This window comes from Calidris pugnax, unplaced genomic scaffold, assembly GCF_001431845.1.
Source record: "Calidris pugnax isolate Ruff unplaced genomic scaffold, ASM143184v1 scaffold42, whole genome shotgun sequence".
NCBI lineage: Eukaryota > Metazoa > Chordata > Aves > Charadriiformes > Scolopacidae > Calidris > Calidris pugnax.
Window position 1 is genome coordinate 550735 of NW_015090920.1, and position 23161 is coordinate 573895.

Consider the following 23161-nt stretch of genomic DNA (forward strand, 5'->3'; position numbering starts at 1 on the left):
AACTGGAGAACCTAACCTTTTTCCTGTGAGATTTGTAGCTTGGTGGAGAAAAAAGGCAGCCCAAATGCAGCCTTTAAGCTCTGGAGAAGTTATCCACAGCATTACAAGCATATGGTGTCTGGACTATAATTAGCTGACTGAAATAATTCTGGAGGACAAATGCATCGGTGTATATCCGTGTGTATTTAACCGAAGTTTAAGTTAATGATTAGCATTCTGCACAAGAATATCACCTTCAAAAATTCTTCATAGTCATGCAGATAGTTGGCTTTTTCTAAGTTGGATTTTAGCCGTGGGTGTAAACAGATGAGTGCTGATTTTGTTCTCAGGCGTGACCTCATGTGGTCGATAGCTGCAGGGTCAGTAACCGTGGTGCTTCAGATCTGGTACGGCCTCTCTTTCCTGCCTTGCTCACCATTCCAGCCTCTCTTCCTCTCTCTCATTTCACCCACGTCACAAGCCATGTTCCCATCTCACCTTCAAAATTAACAATGTCAATTTAAAATTTTCCAGTCTGCGGGAACTTCGCCAGACTGCCATGATTTCTCAAGTGGCTTAGCAACTTCATCTGCCAGCTCCCTCAGGACCCGTGGATGGATTTCATAGAATCATAGAATCATAGAATCATAGAATTTCCCAGGCCGGAAGGGACCTCCAAAGGCCATCTAGTCCCACCTCCCCGCAGTCAGCAGGGACACCCCCAACTAGACCAGGTTGCCCAGGGCCTCGTCGAGCCTCTCCTTGAATATCTCCAGGGATGGGGCCTCAACCACCTCCCTGGGCAACCTGTTCCAGTGCTCCACTACCCTCACAGTAAAGAACCCCCTTCTAATCTCCAATCTTTCATCAGGTCCTATGGACTTATGCACCTTCAGGTTCCTTAAGAGGTCTCTAACCTGATCTTCTCATACTGTGGGCAGTTCTTCATTTGCAGAGCCCCTGTTTTTGTCTTCTGTGACTTGGGCAGTGTGGTTTGAGCCAACATGGCTTCACCAAGGGCAAATCATGCCTGACAAATTTGGTGGCCTTTTATGATACTGACACACACTTGGTGGACAAGGGCAAAGCAACAGATGTCATCTACCTGGACTTGTGCAAAGCATTTGACACTGTCCCACACAACAACCTGGTCTCAAAATGGAAACTAATAGATTCGATAGATGGACCACTCAGTGGATAAGGAGCGGGCTGGCTGGCTGCACTCAAAGGGTTGTGGTCAATAGCTCAATGTCCAATTGGCAGCCAGTGATGAGTAGTGTTCCTCAGGGGTCTGTACTGGGACCAGTGCTGTTCAACACCTTTGTTGGAGACATGGACAGTGGGATTGAGTGCACCCTCAGTAAGTTTGCTGATGACACCAAGCTTGGTGGTACGGTAGACATGCTGGAGGGAAGGGATGCCATCCAGAGGGACCTGGACAGGCTGGAGAGGTGGGCTCGTGCAAATCGCATGAAGTTCAACAAAGCCAAGTGCAGGGTTCTGCACCCGGGACGTGACAATCCCAGGCACAAATACAGGTTGGGTGGAGAATGGCTGGAGAGCAGCCCTGAGGAGAAGGTCTTGGGGATGTTGGTGGATGAGAAGCTCAACTTGAGCCAGCAATGTGCACTGGCAGCCCAGAGAGCCAACTGCATCTTGGGCTGCATCAAGAGAAGTGTGGCCAGCAGATCACGGAAGGTGATTCTGCCCCTCTGCTCTGCTCTGGTGAGACCCCACCTGGAGCTCTGTGTTCAGCTTTGGAGTCCTCAGCACAGGAAGGACATGGACCTGTTGGAACGGGTCTAGCAGAGGGCCACGAAGATGATCAGAGGGCTGGAGCACCTGTCCTATGAAGACAGGCTGAGAGAGCTGGGGTTGTTCAGCCTGGAGAAGAGAAGCTCCATTGAGAGCTTATAGCAGCCTTCCAGTACCTGCAGGGAGCTCCAGGAGAGCTGGGGAGGGACTCTTTGTCAGGAAGTGCAGTGACAGGACAAGGGGAACAGCTTTAAACTGAAAGAGGGGAGATTTAGATGAGATGCCAGAAAGAAATTCTTTGCTGTGAGGGTGGTGAGACACTGGCCCAGGTTGCCCAGGGAAGTTGTGGCTGCCCCATCCCTGGAGGGGTTCAAGGCCAGGCTGGATGGGGCTTTGAGCAACCTGGTGTGGTGGGAGGTGTCCCTGCCCAGGGCAGGGGGGTTGGAAGTAGATGATCTTTAAGGTCCCTTCCAACCCAAACCATTCTATGATTCTATGAAAAAAAACAATTATTACAGTTTTACATATAGGAGTGAAATTATATTCTTGGAGCTGCATGGAGCCTTGGCTTTATTGGTCTGTGCAGCTTGCACTACATTGCTTGGTTTCAAGTAATAAATCTAGCAAAGATGGTGTGATTTTTTTCTCTTCAGATTGTGCTCACTAAAAAAAACAACGCCACGCTTCAATTCACAGTGGAGAATTTGTCTACATCTGTCATTGACTGCTAATATATTATCAGTCTTTTCTAAGATTAACTTCACTTCCAATGTCTAATATACAACTGTACACAAATCTGCAAAAGCAATTGGTATAAACTGTGATACTCTCTGAGTTTAATTTGCACCTTAATTAACTGTGTGTCTGTCCATAGCCTAGCTCAAGCCCTGTGGTGTTTGAAGTAAATACATGGTCTTCTGCAGACTAATATACAAAGCCAGCTGAGGCTTACAACCTCCAAAAATATTTTTAAATAGCCAGCTGCATTGTGCACTCTGTTCTCGTGAAGGCAGGGTGAGCAAGGGACTTAATTAGAGCTTAAATTCATTCTTTCTATGGATATTAAGGTTGTATTAATTTTGAGGTCACACAGTCCTTCTGCACAGTTTTCGTAGGCAGTCAGCTCCACCTGAACACAATTCCTTCACTTAGAGGAAGGAGTTCTTCCTAATCTTAGAGACTTCCATGTGTGTATGGATCCCTTTTGAAACAACCAATAATAATCATTGCTTGTCATATACCAACAGTAATAATGGTTTTCCATATTAAAAGTATTTTTTAGAGTTGTAATCCCTACTTAAACAAGACGTCATTGAAACCAACCAACCATATGCAAGAGGAAAGAGAGAGAGGTGAACGCTGCAGACTCCATTAAGCATGGTGTGGGTTAAGGCAGAAAGACAGAATTAGCACTCTACAACTGTATTTTATTGCCATTATTGTATAATCCCAGCTTCAGGCTTAAAATGTAGACTGTGCCATAGAGAACAGCCTCTTGAGCCTCATGGCTATCCAGGCAAAATACAATATGATGTAACTGGGCAATGGTTTCTGCAGCAAAGAAGTAAGTCACAAAGATAGTATGCTCTTCAATTCTCAGGCAGTAAAATGAACTACAGGATTTTCTACAAAATAGGAATGCACGACTCTGAAAGGCTGCCATCCTGTGGCACTTTAGGAATGCTGTAGTAGCTCACTGTCCTGAGTTAATGGTTTCTACACTCTAGAGTGGAAAATGTGTCAAGACAACTGATACGTAGATACAATAAATACTTTTTTTTTTTTTTTTTGATATTTAGGTAGTTTCAAGAGATGGATCTGACCTCTTTTATAAGTCAAGTGTATTATACTGCAGTTTATAAGCTGGGGCTCAGTTACAGACTTTTTTTATTTCTATGAAAAGAATTAATGAACGTACCTTTAAAATATATTAAACTTCATGTTCATTCTATGGTATTGCTGCCACATTCAGCCATAAATTGCTGTACTGCCTCTCAGGAGTGCTTTACTTAGTATGGTAAACAATCCTATAAAGCTCACTCCTTGAGTAAGTAATGCAAGTTTCCTGGTAAATCAACAGGACATTCTGAACAAAGGCTTCAGGATTTTACCCTGAAGCTGATTAACTGCTTTAACCTCAGTTCTTGCTGAATTTGATTTGCTGTTCATAGCGTACTATGGAATAGTACCAAGGAGTATATATTTCTTCTAACACACAAAAAGTTTTCATTATGGGACAGGTAGAGAAAATTAATTTTGCTTGCAATATCATTAGTATGCTGTCAGTAAACTGTGCACATGAGTTAGAAACAAATCCTTTGTATTTTCATTCCCCTACAAATCCTAAATCAAGATGGGCTTGCAACTACTGTAAAATATAATTCCATAGCAAATAATCATAGGAAAAACACACTTCCAGTCTTTGGAGAACCTTTGGTAAAAAGGCTAGGAAAAAATGGGTATAGCCAATTAGCATAGGTATGGTAAAGAAGTAACACACAGCTCTTAGAAACACATAGAAAGTTGAAGCTTCAGTTCCTTGAAATAGATATTCTCGGTTACTTGAGTAAGGCTTATATCTTAACTTAAGAAGATACAAGTCATTATATATATTATATCCTTTAAAAACTTCATTCGGGTCTCAGTCAGTTAGTTCAATTTTCTTATATCCACACTTCATTATTTACAAGGATAAAGTAGCTCATCTGTGGCTCTGATCTCAGTTTCTTCTACCTGGGCTGGCTTTTTGATTTAGTATCTGCTTTCAGATAGTGTTACTTCACTGGAGATTTACTTCTCAGTAGTATGCTTCTATTTTTTTGACCCGCCCTGAGGTATGATATCTTTCAAACAGTGGATTGTCGAAGCTTTTAAGAATTAACCATAATTCTCTCCTATAGCATCCCTCGAAGCACCAGCCACCTTTCAAAGTGCACAGAACAGGAGCCCTGCAGAACTGCCAACGTACACGTGCTTGTGTATGTAGTGCCACTGAACAATTAATCTGCTCTTGTTCAGCAAGAGCCAGCACATATTGCAGTACACATCTTTCTTCAGTCTACACTTGCCTTTCCACAACCAGGAAGGCATGAATTCCCCCTCAGACTACATCCCTTCCTTTCACGTCCTGGCTGACGCAATCTTTTTTAGGAACTAATCTCAAACCATTTCTTATCCATTTGTCTTTGGAGGTTTTTTTTAGTTGCTGAAGCCTTCGCTCTGAATGGGAAATTAAGTTTTCTCGTATTTCTCTCATTTCTCTTATTGTCTCTCAGACTTCAGTTAGATGCGTCATAAGAGCTTTACACATCCAGACTCTCCAGAAGGAAAGACAAGCTCCAGGGCTTCTCTTAGTCTCCCTAAAGCTTCAGTTCTGACTTTCCACCCCAACCCTGCAAAGATATGACTGTCTGTAAATAAATTCCAATAGGCTAAACTAAATTAGCTGTGTTGGCACGTTTTGAATGGCACAATTCATACACATCTGAGACCCCAACACTTCAAGAACTAGAATTCTAGTGAAACTAAAGCTTCACTAATGCTGGTGAAACTTTCCTAGGAGCAAAGCCTTAATAAACTGGCCTTGACCTTTTACAGCTATTTTTGTTGTCTAAGAAAGAAGTTTCCTTTGTATATTCATCAGCTTTGAACCCTGTTCTAATCTTCTTCAGCTATGGGTAATTAATTATATATACATCAAATAGATTTAGCCGGGGGGGCTCAGTTTAGCATTACAATTTTAATTTCTGTTTGAGAAACTCCACATTTTAGCTCAGGTAGTAGTCATTGCTAGATATTGTAATATCTGACCAAAACCACAGCAATATTTCCTCCTCACATTCCAGTAGATAAATTTCTGAGCTCAGCATTAAACACCTTCCCTAATATTTGTGAAATGTATTTGCAGCAAGTCAGGGAAGGTGCTCTGCATGGCATTTTGGAATGTACTGTTCCTTTCTCTTATGAACACCATATGAAGACTGTTGGCACCAGAACAGAGCTCTCAAAATGCTTTTGAGGATAGGAGCTATAATGTGACTTAATGGAAAACTTCCTGCAAAGATGAAGTAAATGAATCTGCAAAGGGGGATGTCTTACGGTGATTTTGTTCCAATCCAGTTAAGTTTTTGCATAGAAAAAGCATATCAGATTGCCAAGTGTTGAAACAAGGAGGAGTATGCAGTTCACCTTAATTCAAATTGCAATTTAAATTTATATTAGGAATAATGTGACATGTTAAACCACATCCCTTAAAAAGATACAGTAGTAATGCCCTGAAGATGTACAGTTCAACTGGAATTAGGCAATTGCTTCAAATTTCTTTGCAACTTGTAACTCATAGATACATTATGTATACCTATATACTTGTAACTCAGTGTATACATTTTCACCTTCCCCCGCTCTCTATCAGTTATGACCAATTTTTTATTTATCCCTTGAAAATGGTTTAAAACTCAAATAGGGTTGATATCTTCTCTAGAAGGAAAGGTACAAAGTTAACAGGGCCATAAAAAGAAGCAGTCAATAAAAACACTCACATGGAGTGTTGCCTCTAGAAATTTCTAACTTTACTCATGACTTGACTTCCCAGTTCGTGGTGGAAACCTGGAAGTTTACAACGTGGCATGCTTTTTAAGTGCCAAATGTTAACCTGTGCATGGTGATTACCAATGAATTTGGTAAACATGATAATTGTTAACCAGTGTGCTTTGAAATGCGTCATGTTGAGTTTGGAGAAGAGGAGGCTGAGGGGAGACCTCCTTGCCCTCTCCAGCTCCCTGAAAGGAGGGTGTAGAGAGGTGGGGGTTGGCCTCTTCTCCCAAAGGAATAATGAGAGGAGCAGAGGAAATGGTCTGAAGTTGGGGCAGGGGAGGTTTAGATGAGATCTGAGGAAGAATGACTTTGCTGAGAGGGTGGTCAGGCACTGGAACAGCCTGCCCAGGGAGGTGGTGGAGTCACCATCCCTGGAGGTATTGAAGAAAGGTGTAGACGTGGCACTTGAGGGCATGCTCTAGTGCCCGAGATTGTGGGGTTTTTTTGTGTGTGCGTGGTTGGACTCAGTGATCTCAGAGGTCCTTTCCAACGATGAAGATTCTGTGATTCTGTGATGTGAGTGAAACACTTTATGGATTCAAGTATAATCGGACACTCAGACACATTTAATAACAAAAGGACCTTTTTTTTCTTTTTTTTTTTTTTTTGTTTCCTATTTTTTTATTTTTGTTTCCTTTGATTATTCCTAAATAAAAATATGCTTCCTAAACTCTTATGTGAGCATGGCAACCTTTAAGCGTCTGTGATCAGCACCCATGAAGTCAAGGTTACATATAGTCCTTATCAGATGTGTTTACATTCACTCATACAAACAATCACTCAGCAGTAGTCTTAAATATGTACTTAACCACTGTTTATTGTTATGCTAAAAGCGACCTGTGTTGAGAGAACCTTGTAGCCCCAGGAAGCTATACACTGTGGAAGCTGTACTTTCCCTTTACTGATACCCAGATTAGGCATTCCTGACCTTAGCCAAAATTAACCAGTTGTTTTGATCAGGGTCGTGGTTCCTTAGGGTCCTAGTAAGAAAGGCACTCATACTCTGTGTATGTCTTAAAATGCCATTTATCAGGGCTAACTTCCTTTTCTGGAGCCAAAACAATTAGCAGGTTTGGAGTCTGCCTTGAAGATGGAATTAGCTCTTGCCAGGCCAATTTCATCAAGAAGAAAGTTCTGCTGTATGGACGAGTGCAATGTACATTCCCAAGGTAGGAAGAAACTTCCCTGACATTCAGTTGCTCTGTGTCTCTGCACAACTTCTGGACAAAGAGAAACACTCCATGGTTCAAACTGATTTTTTTTTTTCCTATCTGCATTGCTGGACACTTCCAAGCAATTTCCCTTGTTTTGTTTTTGTGGGACAGCCCTGTATGCACCTACAACTAGAACAGCTATCTTGGAAGTAGCATTTAAATGGCCTGTTTTACCAGACCGTACAACTCAGTACACAATAATTTCCCAATACTGTATCATCTCAGACACTCAAGTCTTAATACAGTTACCTTTTTATCTTTCTTTCACTTTATTGCTTTTCAATCGCCCCCCACCTCCACAAAGAAAAAAAAAAAAAAGGGGGTGTGAGAGAGAGGTTTCAGTTATCTAGGGGCTTACAAAACACAAGCTGGTACTATCTTTATTATTTTCAAAATTAACTCATTTCCTATATACATAGACATAAACATCTGGGAGATTTTTGGCTTGTCTTCCAGAACAGCCAGAAAACAACTTTGGTTTCATAGTATAGAAGGCTTGAGCTTTGTTTCCATTCCTGATGAATTGGATTACAATTAATAGTAAAACATATTTTATGCTGAAGAGAGGTTAGAAGAAATCTTCTGTATTTTCTATATAGTTGCCACTCCTATGAATATTAATTTATCAAAGACAGACATTTTAAACATTTAAATAGTTAGGCTGATGATGTAGTAAATGTTGTAAATTGCATTAGTCTTTCAGGTAATGCAGGCAATTAAGGCTGTGGCATGGATGACTACAGACTTTGGTAGGCAGCTACACAATGATCATAGAAGCATAGAATCATACAATACCAGGTTGGAAGGAACCTCAAGGATCATCTGGTCCAACCTTTCTTGGCAAAAACGTGGCCTAGACAAGATGGCCCAGCACTCTGTCCAGCCGAATCTTAAAAGTGTCCAACGTTGGGGAATCCACCACTTCCCTGGGAAGATTATTCCAAAGGTTGATGGTTCTCATTGTGAGAAACTTTCCTCTTGTGTCCAATCAGAATGCCCCCAGGAGTAACTTCTACCCTTTACCCCTCATGTTTCCTATATAACTCCTTGTAAAAAGAGAACCTCCTTCTGCTTCATAGGCACCCTTTAAATACTGGAACATGGTGATAAGGTCTCCCCTAAGCCTTCTTTTCTCAAGGGTGAACAAACGCAGTTGTCTCAGCCTTTCCTCATATGGCAGGCCTCCCAGTCCTTGGATCACCTCGGTGGCCCTTCTCTGGACCCCTTCCAGCTTGTCCACATCTTTTTTGCATAGTGGGGACCAAAACTGAACACAGTACTCCAGGTGTGGCCTGACAAGCACTGAGTAGAGTGGGATAAAGACTTGTGTCTCTCTGCTGGTGATGCCCTTGTTGATGCACCCCAGCATCCTGGTAGCTCTCTTTGCCCCAGCAGCACACTGCTCACTCATGTTGAGCTGCTTGTCCAGCAGGACCCCCAGGTCTCTTTCCACAGAGCTGCTCCCCAGCCAGGCAGACCCCAGCCTGGGCTGCACTCCTGGATTATGTTTTCCCAGGTGCAAGACCCTACATTTGTCTTCGTTGAACTTCATAAGGTTCTTGTTAGCCCACTCATCCAGCCTATCCAGGTCTTATCTGGGTGGCTCTCCCTTCCAAAGTGGCCACTTCCACACTCTGGTGCCATGGGCAAACTTTGCCAGGATACACTTGATCCCATCATCCAGATCACATATGAAGACACTAAGCAGCGTTGGAGCCAGTATCGATCCCTGGGGCACCCCACTTGTGACAGGTTGCCAGCTTGAAAAAGAGCTATTTACCACCACCCTCTGGGTGCAGCCTGTGGGCCAGTTCCCCACCCACCGCACAGTCCACTTGTCTAGAGTGTAGCACATCAGTGTCTATAGGAGGACGCTTCTCTACCTGGAGAAATCTGGGTAGACAACGTCCACCGCTCACCCCACATCAGCGTAGAAGGATATTTTGTTGTAGAAGGTGATCAGGTTTTTCAAGCATAATTTGCCCTTGGTGAATGAATGCAGGCTTCTCCCAATCACATGCTTCATTTGACATTTAATCCCTTTCTTGTAGATGGGATTAGCCTTCTTCCAGTCTTCTGGGACATCCTCTGATCTCCATGACTTCTCAAAGATTACAGAGAGCTACCTTGCAACAACACCAACCTTAACACTCTCCAGGGGATATTGTCAGGGGCCATTAATTTGTAGAGGTTGAGCTCCTGTTATAGATCTTGTACCAACTCTTCTTCCACTGGCGGTGGGTCTGTGTTTGCATCAACTTGGATTTTTTTTCCCAACACCAACAGTGCTGGTAAAGACAGAGGTGAAGACCAACCTTAACACTCTCCAGGGGATATTGTCAGGGGCCATTAATTTGTAGAGGTTGAGCTCCTGTTATAGATCTTGTACCAACTCTTCTTCCACTGGCGGTGGGTCTGTGTTTGCATCAACTTGGATTTTTTTTCCCAACACCAACAGTGCTGGTAAAGACAGAGGTGAAGAAAGTGTTGAGAACCTCTGCCTTTCCCATGTTGTTGGTGACTAATTCACCTCCTGTTTAACAGCGGGCCAATATTTTCCTTCCGTTTCTGCTTGTTGCTAATGTATCTGAAGAACTTTTTCCTGTAGTTTTTGAGATCTCTGGCCAGTTTCAATTTGAGCTGAGCTTTTGCTTTTCTAACTGCATCTCTGCAAGCCCTGGCAATGCTGCTTTTCTCAATGGATATTGGTCCGCTTCTGGTATGCTTCTCTTTTGGTTTTGAGCAGACTCAGAAGCTTGCAGTTAAGCCAAGGGGGTCTCTTTCTCTGCCTACTCTCCTGGGGATGAGCTGGTTTTGTGCTTCTAGGAGAGCGTTCTTGGAAAGCTCCCAGCACTCATTAGCTCCTTTATCCTCCATGGAAGCTTCCCATGGAATCTCTCCCAGCTGAGCTCTCAGCGAGCTGAAGTTTGCTCTTCTAAAATCTAAAACACTTGTCTTTGTACTAACCTTCAGTGTGCTCAGCAGCCTGGTTTGTGAGTAGCAAGTCACAGCAGCGCCTCACTCCTGGTTGGCACATCTAACATTTGTATGAGGAAGCAGGCCTCTACGTATTCCAGGAACTTGATGGATGATATGTGAGATACTGTATTGTTCTTCCAACAAATGTCTGGATAGTTGAAGTCACCCGTAAGACACAAGTTCTGTTGACCTGAAGCTTGCTTAAGTGACCCATGGAATGCTTCGTTGGCCTTTTTGTCTTGATTTGGAGGTCTGTAGCAGATGCCTGCTGTAAGATCCCCCTCGGAGATGACCCCTCTGTTCTTGACCCAGAGGCATTTGATAGGGCCTCCACAATAACCATAGCTGACTTCTATACATTCAAGGTTCTCCTTGAGTGTGATGGTGACTCCTCTTTCTCCGTGCCTGTCTTTATGAAACAGCCTTTAGCCATCTGTCTTGACCCTCCAGTCATGTGAGTTGTCCCATCATGTTCCAGCTACTCCTATGGTATCATAACTTTCTGTTTTTCTGACATGATGGCCACTTGAAAAATATTTCTGTTCTTCTCTGAGGTCTATGCTATATTTTACAAATAAATTAAATACACTGTATCATAGGACAAGTACTTGAGGTTTGGGGTTTTTTTATCATCTTGAAGTGAGAAGGTCATATCCTGGTATTGCAACTGGAAGCATGTCTGAAACTTGCAAGGATAGTATCTCTCTGAATCTTTTAATTTGCTTTTCTGAGAACTTTATTGAGATTTGTGCTTTGAAAAGGCAGCTTATATTTTGTTTGGTTTTGTTTTCACAATACGAGCATGTCTACACAAGCTCCAGGTAGCTCACTGAAACACACACAAAACTACAATAAAGCAGTGGGAACAATGTCTTTAGCAAAGTCCACTTGAGGATCCAGCGCAGATCTTTCAGCTCTGTCCTCGCTCTATGTGTTCTCTACCCCTCTGCTTCCTAGGGAGGAGTTCGGCCAGGCACTGTATCAACTGCCAGTAAAAAGAGTTTAGCATTTAGGCCCAAGTTCCTGGACAAACCCCTCTGAATTAGTGAGCTCTTAGTTTGACTATTTGAGCTACAAGCCCTGTATCTTGTGATGCATTGGCTCCTCCTGCTTCACCACTCCAGCCAATTCAGCATTGAATGGTCTGCAAAAAATAACACATGCTGCCTGCACACCACTGTCACTGTGACAGTACCTCTGCAGACACGGAGCGCACAGGTAATCCACCTGAAAGCTTTTGCAGCACTAAGAATAGGGTTTCATGGCTACATTACTTCTAGAAGGATGGCATCTCTCTTGCCTTTGTACTGTTCCACCACCTCACACAACCCATGAAGACATTGTCATGTCTTCCCTATTGCTTCTCTTATTCTTCTCAGGTTTCCAGTGGGTTTTCCAGTTTTGGAAGGCCAAAAGATACTAAGAGCAGACTGAAATAGACTGTGCTGTTCTTGCTGCCACAGCTGGGCTTATAATCTAAAGCATCCCTGAGTATCTGCATGCTCTATTGCAGTCAATACACAACTGTACCAGGCATAAAGTGTAGTAAAACCAGGAAGAATTTGGGAACCTGGGATAATTATTAAGTGCACCTTTGACTCTTTCAGTGGAGCTGCAGGCAGTGTTGGGAGCACTGTGTGCCGTGTTGGTGTCCCTGTGTTTGTCTCATTGCTCTCCTCTGTGGTCAGACTCAGCTTGCTGTTAGAGTTGAGTAACGAAGAATCCTCAAAACTCTGCAAATTCATGCTGCACAATTACACGCTGTGTTGAACAAACTTTTAACAGCAGTAAGGGATTTGGAAAGCACAAACCTAAACTTTATTTCCTGGGCTACTGCAGTTACCATCTGGTCAGCAGTTGCTAGAGGCTTGCTGCTCAGATCTGAAAGGCTGTGTTGGAACCATGTGGATTATATCCTTTCTACTTTTGTTCTGGATGGTATTAACGCTTCTTTACTAACCCCTTTAAAATTGTATCTTTAAACAGCATTTAGGAGAAATTTTGTACCTTTTATTGAGAAGTATCATTAAATTTTCTCACTGCCAGTGTGCCAGTTGATAGACTGCTGCCCTTGTTTGTTATTATAAAAAGCTCCAGCTTCAATTGCAGGCCACAGTGTCATTATAGCTCAGAAGTGAACTTCAGTTATGATCTCTTTCTCTACTGTCCTTGTGGGCACAATTCCCAAAGGACCAGCTCTCACTAAATGTCACCCAGCACAGAACTAAATGGGGCTGCCAACCTACCATGAATCTGTTCTCACTAGCCAACCACAGTCATAGGGAAGGCATTCTCCTTATAGAATCATAGAATCCTTTAGGTTGGAAAAGACCCTTGGGATCATCGAGTCCAACCCTCAACCCCACTCTACAAAGTTCTCTCCTACACCATCTCCCCCAGCACCACATCTAAATGACTCTTAAACACATCCAGGGATGGCGACTCAACCCCTTCCCTGGGCAGCCTATTCCAGTCTCTGACCACTCTTGCTGGGAAGAATTCCTTCCTAATGTTCAGTCTAAACCTACCCTGTTGGAGCTTGAAGCCATTCCCTCTTGTTCTATGGCTATTACCTGGGAAAATAGACCAGCTCCAACCTCTCTACAAGGGCCTTTCAAGTATTTGTAGAGAGTGATGAGGTCTCCCCTCAGCCTCCTCTTCCTCAAACTAAACAGTCCAGCTCCTTCAATTGCTCTTCATAAGAAGAGGTACTTAGCCAGTACCTTCATTTTTGTCTGAGTGACACCTGAAGCTGTAGCTGTGAGTGTGGATCCCAAGGTTGGGAGCTGGCAGTCCTTTCCAATTGCATTAACACAGCAGGCCCTAGTACGACCAGGAACTGCCAGGGACTCCTCTCACAGTGCCTGTGGCAAGCTACTGATACACCTACATAAACCTGTGTCTTCCAAACTTCTTCAGAGAGATATCGAGGTGCTGGAGCGAGTACAGAGGAGGGCAACGAAACTAGTGAAGGGCCTAGAAGACAAATCATATGAAGAACGGCTGAAGGAGCTGGGACTGTTTAGTATGAGGAAGAGGAGGCTGAGGGGAGACCTCATCACTCTCTACAACTACTTGAAAGGACACTGTAGAGAGGTTGGTGCTGGTCTCTTCTCACAGGTAATTAGTGACAGAACGAGAGGGAACGGCTTCAAGCTCCAACAGGGGAGGTTTAGATTGAACATTAGGAAAGAATTTTTCACCCAAAGAGTGGTCGGGCGTTGGAACAGGCTGCCCAGGGAGGGGGTGGAGTCACCGTCCCTGGCTGTGTTTAAGGGCCGTTTAGATGCAGTGCTGAGGGACATGGTGTAGGGGAGGACTTTGTAGAGTAGGGGAGATGGTTGGACTCGATGATCCCAAGGGTCTCTTCCAACCTCAATGATTCTATGATTCTATGATTTACCCACAGGCATAAAGTGAGAAGGTGGATCGCTCCCTTCTCCACTCACCACCTCTTTCAAAGGACACTTGAGCCCAGCTGCCTCTGCTTTTCTTCTATGGCCATAGAACTAAGGAGAGAGACATAGAGGAGGAGAAACACTCACCTGTTGCTGTACAGTTTTGGGAATGTCTACGCTGTGAATGGAAGACCTTCCAGCTTGAAACGCTGAGGAGTTTGATGATAGTTCTGGAGCTGGTTCTGTGAGGACCATGCCACCACCTCCAGAATTAGCATACCAACACTTGTACACTGCTGCATGTCCAAGCCAGCTTTGTTTAGATGCGGTACTGAGGGATATGGTGTAGGGGAGGACTTTGTAGAGTAGGGTAGATGGTTGGACTCGATGATCCCAAGGGTCTCTTCCAACCTCAATGATTCTATGATTCTATGGCATGTTGGCTGGAGTGCAGCACTACAGGAACACCGAAGGGACCGAGAACCCAAGCTGGTAAGCGTGCCTCGTCCTGCAAAGTACTGCAGATTTACCCAGCCCTTGCTGGCTCCAGTGGACAGAAAGCTATCCATCTTTACTCGGCATGTCCTCTTGAGTTGAATCTAGCAGCTCTCCACCTCTTTCCTTGTTAGCCAAGGTTTTTGATAGCTTAGTGTGCTTTGGATCTTAGGTTCTGGCCTTGAGAAAAACAGGCCTGTCTGGCAGCACAGAAATAGATTAATAGTTCATGAACTGTTCTCTTAATGGCGTTTGGAATTGCCTCCAGAGAAGCTTCATTTCTGTTGTGGTTCATACTCTACATACTTTTCATCACAGCCTCTTTTGATGTAGGTCCCTTCAGACAGAAGAATACCAATTAATTCAATTGTGATGCACTCACTATTAATACTAAATTATACAAGTATCTCTATTATCCACATGAACTATTAGTACTAGGGCATGTCTACGCATGGGAACTACTATGGAATTTGGTAGGTGTCAATTTGCAACTTTTTCACACAACTCCCCACGTAAGTTCTCACTATCATATAAAGCACACATATGCAAGAGTGAATTAAGCAAAACATCATCAGAGTGCTCAGCCTAGGTTAGAAGTGGCTACAGGAAGAGCTAGAGAGTCATCACAGTTTGCCAAAATCAGGTGCTGTAGTTCAGCCCAATACAAAGAATGTGCAATTAAAAATCCCAGTTTCTGGCATAGCTTAGCAGTGATGAAGGCTTGGAGAGCACTTTCTTTTACAAAGTGTGGGGAACTGATCTGCTAATAGTGCTACATGCAACAACCACTATCATTTTGACTGAACTGTCACTTTTCAGCAATCTAAGCCTAAAAAAAAAAAAGTAAGAAATACCCTTTTGTACAATTGTTAAGGTTGAGTCAGAAAATAAAGAGCTCACCTTTGTTACTTAACAACAGAGAAAATATTGGTTCTCAAAATTACCAGTTTTGGTCTCAAGCCAAGTCATCTCCTAAATACAGTTAAAAAATTACAGCCATGCTCATAATAGTACTTTAAACAGCTTATAATAGTATTTTAAATATCACAATGAAGTCCTGCTGAATATGAATCATTTTAAACCTCTCTCGCAAGAATAGAGTAACACCACACACAGAGGCAGAAAGGATTTTCCATTCTTGCATTTAGGAGATTCAGAAATGGAATTGTATTGCATATAAAGCTCATTATCCTGGATCCCTCAGGGAAAAAAGGGAAGAATATATTTGCATAGAGCTCCTTTTTACGGCCTCAAGAATTTTTTGCGCTCTCCATGGTTATTGGCATGCTAAAGAAACCTGTTCTGACCAGTGAACCAGTGTCTGGGGGCCATTAGCAGCTCCCAGAGCCAGTGTTGGGAATCCATGGAGAACCATCTGACCTTCTGGGGCTCCCTGCCTCGCGGACAGCAAGGGCTCTGCCAGGGATTTCTCCCCACAAATTCTCCCTGTTAGCACACAGGACTGATAAAAGCAGGGAAGGTAGTCTGTGAAACAGTTGACCTAGCCACTGGTGTAGGCACAGAAAGTAATTTAGAGCCGAAAAAGCTCTGAAACAACAGCCCAACATTAACTCTAGCCATGGTTTTGTAGAGTCAAGCTTTCAGAAAGAATGCTCCTAACTGAGGGCAAATGACTAGCCCCTACACATGGCAATTTCAGGGATATTCACTTCCTTGTTGTCCTCATCTCTCCCATCTGTTTCCTCTATTTTTGCATGCCCACATCACAAGTCTGTGTTAATTTATTTTCTCCTGTCTCCCCTTTCCCTCCCCCCGAAGCTCCTCGCAGATTTGCCAGGGGCACAGAGAGCCCTGCGAGCACTCTCCTCTTCAACAGACAGATCCAGAGGGAATTCAGGGTAAGAAAGGAAATTAATGAGGAGTTTCACTCAGCCAGGAAGCGTTCAAGTGTACACTGCCCAAAGGCATTCACTGCGTTGTTAAAACTAGCAAATCAGTGTACCTGCTAATTTTTGACAAGACAATGGGACAGAAGGACCTAAAACCAGGTACCGGAAACTCTAATGGGCTGATTGCCCAAGAAAGTTGGCTATACCTCATGAAATGTGCCCTATGGGTAAATTTGACTAATTACAACACGAAAACCACTCCTGTAGAAGTTAGGATACCCGCCTCCCATTGAAGACCCCCACCCACTGAGCCTGTGCAGTACAATTAAGAGGCACTGTACCTTTAATTGAAGACGAGGGCATTTTACACCAATCAGCTTCAAGATAAGGAATTATGAGCACCAGTAAAAGGTTGATAAACAATGATTATGTTAATTACATTAATTTACACTGTATAAATGAATGACTGTTTCAATGCCATGTGTGCTAGGTTTGCGGAAAAAAACCCCTAGCACCCATTTCTGCGCCGAACTGCTAATAAATAGCTAATACTTTGACTCTGTGTTATTGGCTTGCACACCGGGTCAATGCTCCCACGAGTTTTGGGACAAGAAGAACACTAAGAAGTAAGGTACAGGAATAGACACCTGGAAGCTGATGGCACCAAGAGCAGTTTTAAACCCACAAAGAAATCAGAGCCAATATGAGCTGGGCCAAACAGACCGAATGCAGAGCTGCTGCTCTGCTCCCAGAGGAACAAAGACTTTCCTAGAAGATATTCTGACTAAGGAATTTTGCTTCTGTGTCCAGGAGACTAAAAAATGCTAGCTCGTTTTAATTGTGTGGATGGTTTATATTTACTTCCAAGACTGAGTCATAATTTCAAAGCTTGTCAAGATTCCTCTGATACATAAACAAAACAGAAATTCTGATTTTTTTAGCCTAGCATCAGTCAGAAGGAGCAAGGTCTACCCCAGCCTAAGCCCTACATAAAATTCACTTCGAGACACACCTTCCCAAAGTCCCTGCAAAAATAGAAGATGGGTTTTTTCAAGTATCAATGCCCTAAAGAAACCACTGCAGTAACATCATTCAGACTGAGTCAAGAATGTTTAATGGAAATCTTCAAAAAGAACAATATAAAAATGAAGAGGATCTATATACACCAAAAATGAAGCTTTGTAACTAAAATAGTTTGGCTTATAAACTGTCTCGGGCATGATGAATGCAAAGACCTGAAATAAGAAAAAAACCACTCTGAACTGCATTCCTGTAGTTTGTGGGTAGATTTGTGGGTTGACCAAGAACTAACCCTCAGAAAGCAATCACTGAGTTTAGAAACACGTGTACAAAGAGGTCTGTTCAAACAAATCAGGAAAACATGCAGCACATACAGATCACTGGATGCCTCCAGTCAGCTCCTGTGAAGACCAAGGGTAATCGAAATTGAACACAGAATGCTAAGTACATGGATTATAAATACCTTCCCTTCTTCCATGCATATTGTATAGCCTGGGGCACTGGAGGCAGGTGTGGATGTGAAATGAAATTCCTATTCCTCATCAATTTTGAACAAGTATCCGAAATAAATTTTTATCAAGTAGCTGTCATTTTTGCCATTGTGTTAGCTGATAATCTTGGAACAGCACCTTTCCCAACTTCCTCACTGGTCACCTTCTGCCATGCCTGGGTGACTAAACTAAACTAAAGTTTAGGTCCTCGTTTAAACCAGTCCTTGAACTAGTCTTAGGAATTGTGTGCAGGAGAGCAACAGAACTTGAATAGCATAGGGACTGCTAGAGGCAATCAAAATGAGAGCATTAGCTTACTCTGAGTGGTAAAGCAGGACTTTCTCCACCTATTACCGTGATGTCTCCCTGTCTGACTTTTTCTGATTTATACACAGACATGTTCACAGTCATTATTAGAACAAGCACCCTGACTGGGGACTCTGCATCTCACCAGGCACAAATGCTGCATCCACAAGCACCACGTGTAACGCTCCATTGTAAGGTAACATTCCTCTGAAATGCAAACCTCATGTTTGCTTCCAACTATAGTTCCCACATCTAATTAATACTTCATGCTATAACCAAGAATGTTCTTTGTGGCCACCTTCATCGTTCTTTCTCAATTGGAATTCAAAAATAATTGCAATGTATTGAAGAGACACTAGAGGGAAGCCAAGATGTCTTGACAACCCTCTCTAATAATGCAGCTTGCAGGCCCAAACGCCAAGTTAGAAAACCAAAAATCCATAACACGGTGTAGAAAATACTGGTTATACTTACTATTTGTAAAGATGCCAAAAAAAAATTTTATTAATTTACAGCATAGTTTTGCTGTTTCTTCTTCACTGGCACTCTGCATGCTGGTAAGACTCCAGGCTGTTCCATCTAGGTGATGCCGAGACCCTGGGGACTTCCACTGTTGTGATGCTTGACAGTAACCTCATGAAGCATTCAGACAGTATGATAACTTGCTAATACACACTGTAAGTATGGGTGGGGAATATGCTGGTGTTTTCTGCCTTATTTGCTGTTTGTTACAGAGTTGCTCTAATAATTTCTACTCTGGACATATTTTTTTTTTTTTGTTATTTTTTTCAGCACCCATCACACTGACAGGACTATCAGGGTGTCCCCTCTGTGTGTCCCTTCACCAGGGTTATGAAAAGGATTTACTATCACCCAGAGGTAATTCAGATGCAAATAGGGTCAGAACAACTGGTTTATATTTCTGCTCTGAGCTGCTCTGGGCTTCTTTAGAAACCCGAGAAAGCTCTGGTTATGGGACTGATTGCCCCTGAAGCTCTCCTTTTCCCTCTCCCAACTTCTTAGAGCAGCTGTTTACCCTTTTGTCCTTGTTCCCAATTTTGCTGACTTGATATCCTCATTTGGTTTTTACAATACAGGTGCCCTGGTACTTCCTACCCTGGCCATCAACTCTGTTAAACTGGTACAACTGTATTTTGCCCGTAGCAGGCTGCTGTTTCTCATCCTGTTGTCTTCTTAGAAGCGACGCAAGTCAGCGTTAACCATCGGCACATGTACCTTAACATATCTGTTTATCTTCACTCCCCAGCAAGAGGGGTGACAAAAAAAAAAAAAAAAAAAAACAAAAACCAAACAAAAAAAAAACAAAAAAAAAAAACAAAAAAAAAAACAAAAAAACCCAAAACAAACAAACAAACAAAAAAAAACAACAACAGAAACCAACAAACCAAAACATTTTTTTCTCCAAATCAGTAACCACTACTTTCTGTTCTTGCTTAAATCTGTAGCTGTCAGATCATGTATTACAGAAGAATAATCTAGCTTTTTAAAATGAGTGCCCAAAATATATTCTTCCAAAAAATATAAATAAAAGCAGACAGTACCTCTCATTCATGTACCTTAACATATCTGTTTATCTTCACTCCCCAGCAAGAGGGGTAAAAAAAAAAAAAAAAAAACAAACCAAAACCAACCAAACAAAAAAACATTTGATATACAAAATAAGCTGATGGTAACACAATGCCAAAAATAGCTTATTATGTTAAGTGCAATAGAAAAAGCTTGATATAAAGCTTGATTGCAACAACATTTCAATTTACCAGTTTAAATACAAGACTTGCATTAAAATATTTCTTGAGATACATCTCTTGGTGATTTCTTTAAAATTTATATACACGTATCCAGTTGTAACACTTGACAGTAGTCTCATGAAGCATTCAAAGAGTATAACTTGCTAAGTACACACTGTAGATATGAGTGGTTAATGTCTGTACAATTTCTTCCTTCAAGGGATTATAACATTATGTTGAGTACTAGCCTCAGACAGGTGACCAGCCACCTGATGCAGTATAACACCCCCAAGCTCTTCCCCGAAGACCCACAGTCTACGCCTTCAATGCTCACTGGATCCAGATAGTGTTGCCTCTTTCTGGTCTGCGAGGCTCTACTGTAAGTTCTCCAAAAGTGGAGAAAAACTGCTCCATTTCCTTCTGCAACATATCATTCCTCTTCTCCGCATCCTCCTTGGCCCGTTCTGCGTTACGCATTTTGATTTCTACCATTGTGAACTTCTTCCGCTCTTGATCCAGCTCTTCGTGCAGGGCCATCATTTCCGTCTCCAGGGTGAGATTTCTCTGCTCCAAGCTGCAAAAAACGAAATAAAAGCAGACAGCTCCTGAGCAGCACTCCTCACTCACTTGAGCAGAAATGCACGCCACCAACAAATTCATACATGTGTCTTTTCATTTACAAAGCTTAGACTGAATTTTTGAGGGATGTATCTACAAACCATGACTTCATCAATGAACTGTTCTCCTAGAGGAACCTCTTTGTTACCTCATTTAGAAAATCCCTAATAACAGCCACTGGCAAGGTGCACAGTGGCAAACAGCTCCATCTTATTCTCCAGGAACAGGCTGACTATTCAATTTACTTCTAAAGTGCTGACACCCAGCTCCTGCTGTAGTTGCACCAGTGTCACTTACAAGGTCAGACTGCTTGCTTTTGTTTCACTGCTAATCTCCTTTCTTCAGCTGATTTATCTGCTGTATCTATTTGCAGATATGGATCGACAATTTTAAAAAAAACAAACCTGCAATGAACATGACTTTTGTCTAAAAAACTGATCACATTTCAGGTCTTTCCAGTGGAAAGCATTAGAAATCCTAGTGGTACTAAATACAGATATTGAACATTATAAGAACTGCTCTCCTACGCTGCGTACCACGCTGAAAATAGTGATGTGGGTGAAGGACTGCAATATTCCATATGCTCCACCTCCACTCACCGCTGCTGGTGCTGGCAGCTCTCCCGTGTTGGGACCCAGCTGTGACTTGCAGCACCAGAGGTACCAATGCAAAAGGCTTCTGTGCCACAGAGGGGAGGACAGAGCCACTCCTGAACAGCTTTACTGAAGAACCTTTATCACCACGAGCTTTATCAACATTCAGCTCTGCACTAGTTAATGCTAAGCCCAGACTTTGAGGTTATTCACATTATGGCCATCCCCGTGTGCCAGAAGAGCCCACACTATCTGTAGACAAAGACACGGCTCTCCCTTGCCTTCTTTAAAAGGCCTGAGCTGTGAAGGAAAGGCTCAGGCAAAGCAGCAGTGAGGAGATAGGATCGTAACTCCAAGATGCAGCACTGTCTCAAGAGCAATGAGGACTCTGGAAAGGAGGTCAGCTGTCTCCCAGACCCCAAAACTACAGGTGGAGTAAGCCACGTCACGGCTTTCACTGAAAGGTGATGCTCAGTTGCCCTTCTCGGTCTCCGGAGAACTAAGAGATCAACTAATGAAAACATCGCGAGAGCCTACTGATTTTGTTAATTAGATTCTACAGAAACTCACAAGGTTCTGGCTTTATTTTACTGCCAATAGAATAGCATGTCACAACCATGGCAAGCAATTGCTTGGAAACAAATCCCTTTGGATCATGGTGCCAGCAAAGCCATGTCAGAGTACGTCAACACGGACAGATGGGAGACTCGGTGGCAAGCACCCAGCGACCGCAGCTGCTGCAGATTTATAGCAAGTCATGAGAGAGGAAAACCTGGATTTCCTCTGGAAAAGGCAGCCTGATGGTAGAGCCAAACCTTCTTACCTTTTTATCCTTGTCTCATACTCTAGTTTTTGCTTGGCCATCTCTTGCTTCAGGCTGGACACCAGGCTGTGCAAAGCACTGTGATTGTTAGTACTGTTGGTGACAAAGGTTTCACTGTTATCACTACTGCTGGTGGCTCGGCTGCTGTGGCCCCCCACACTCCTTCTGTCACTTTTGTTTTCATAGTCACCCGGGTTAGAGAGGTCTTCATGCGGTGGTTCATCCAGCACAGAGTCTTCAAAGTTACCCACATAAAAGTCCTGCTCGGGGCAGGTGGTGGTGGACGAACGGCAGGAGTTAGAGTGCTCAGGGAGGGATATTTCACAGGAGGACGTTGACCAGGTGGCACTGTCCACACTTTGTTTGTCGTCAGAGTTCACCATAGAGAACTGCTGGTGCACATTGTCGTAGGTGGAAAGCCTGTTGTGCTGGCCTGACTCGCTCACCGATTCCTTCTGTTTGTTGTCCCTCAGCGTGACGTAGCCGTTGGGCACCCAGCCCAGGGCCTGGCTGCTGATGGGGTTGCTGTGCCCGTCTGTGCTAGAAACACCCATCCTCACACCTCCGTTCTGCACGCTGTGTGTGCCCATTTTAGTCACCGGCCCCTTCAGGGACGACGTTCTCCTGGTTTGCAGGGCACAGTTTGGTAAGGTCTGGCTCTTCTCAGGGCCCTCCACAGAGCTGCTGAAGGACCCGTTGGTGACTATGCCACTGCCTTTATTAAAAGCGGGATTTTTTTTCACCATGAGTGGTGGGCTTCTGGTGACATCCAGTTTCTGGATGCTGTTTCTGGGGCTATTTGTCTTGCTGCCTGGCAAAGCAGTTGGAGACTCGTTGTCTATGCTTCCCCTTTGGGGAGACTCAGGTTTGTCCCAAGAGCAATGCCTCACTGCTGGCTCCTTGGTGTTGTTGTTCTCTTTGTTCTGTTGCTGCCCCGCAGCCGCTTTCTTTGGCATTTCGTTGTTGTTGTTGCACACCTCAGGTCCCATCTGAGGGTCTGCATCCTTGGGAAACAGCTCTTCATGCTTGCTAATCATCACTGACATTAGCTGCTGGACTACTACTGTGCCTGAAAGGAGACATCAAGCACATGGTCATTACTGGCCCGTCTTGTTTAGGGCATAAATATACTATATCCATCAGGTTCCACAAATACTTACTAAATATTCAGCTCATACATTTACACAATGCATCCATCTGTGTAATGCCCTGAATGCTTAACACACCCGAGGTGCCCCTGGCTACCAGGCCAGCTCAGCACTGCCTCTTCCATCCATCACACCAAGCCAGGGGCCCTCA

General features: G+C 43.3%; 1 protein-coding gene across 5 annotated transcripts in view; it reads right to left on the minus strand.

The window, feature by feature from the left end:
• Window positions 1-19654: 19654 nt before the first annotated feature.
• The window catches only part of ARHGAP24 (Rho GTPase activating protein 24), a 241261-nt gene continuing 237754 nt past the window's right edge, over window positions 19655-23161 (minus strand). For all 5 annotated transcript variants that reach the window (XM_014950098.1, XM_014950100.1, XM_014950101.1 and 2 more), the window contains 2 exons: window positions 21863-22931; window positions 19655-20402 (listed from right to left, as the gene is read on the minus strand). In XM_014950098.1, coding sequence (XP_014805584.1) covers window positions 20159-20402; window positions 21863-22931 — 1313 coding nt within the window. In that variant the 3' untranslated portion in view covers window positions 19655-20158. The remainder of the gene's footprint in view (window positions 20403-21862; window positions 22932-23161) is intronic.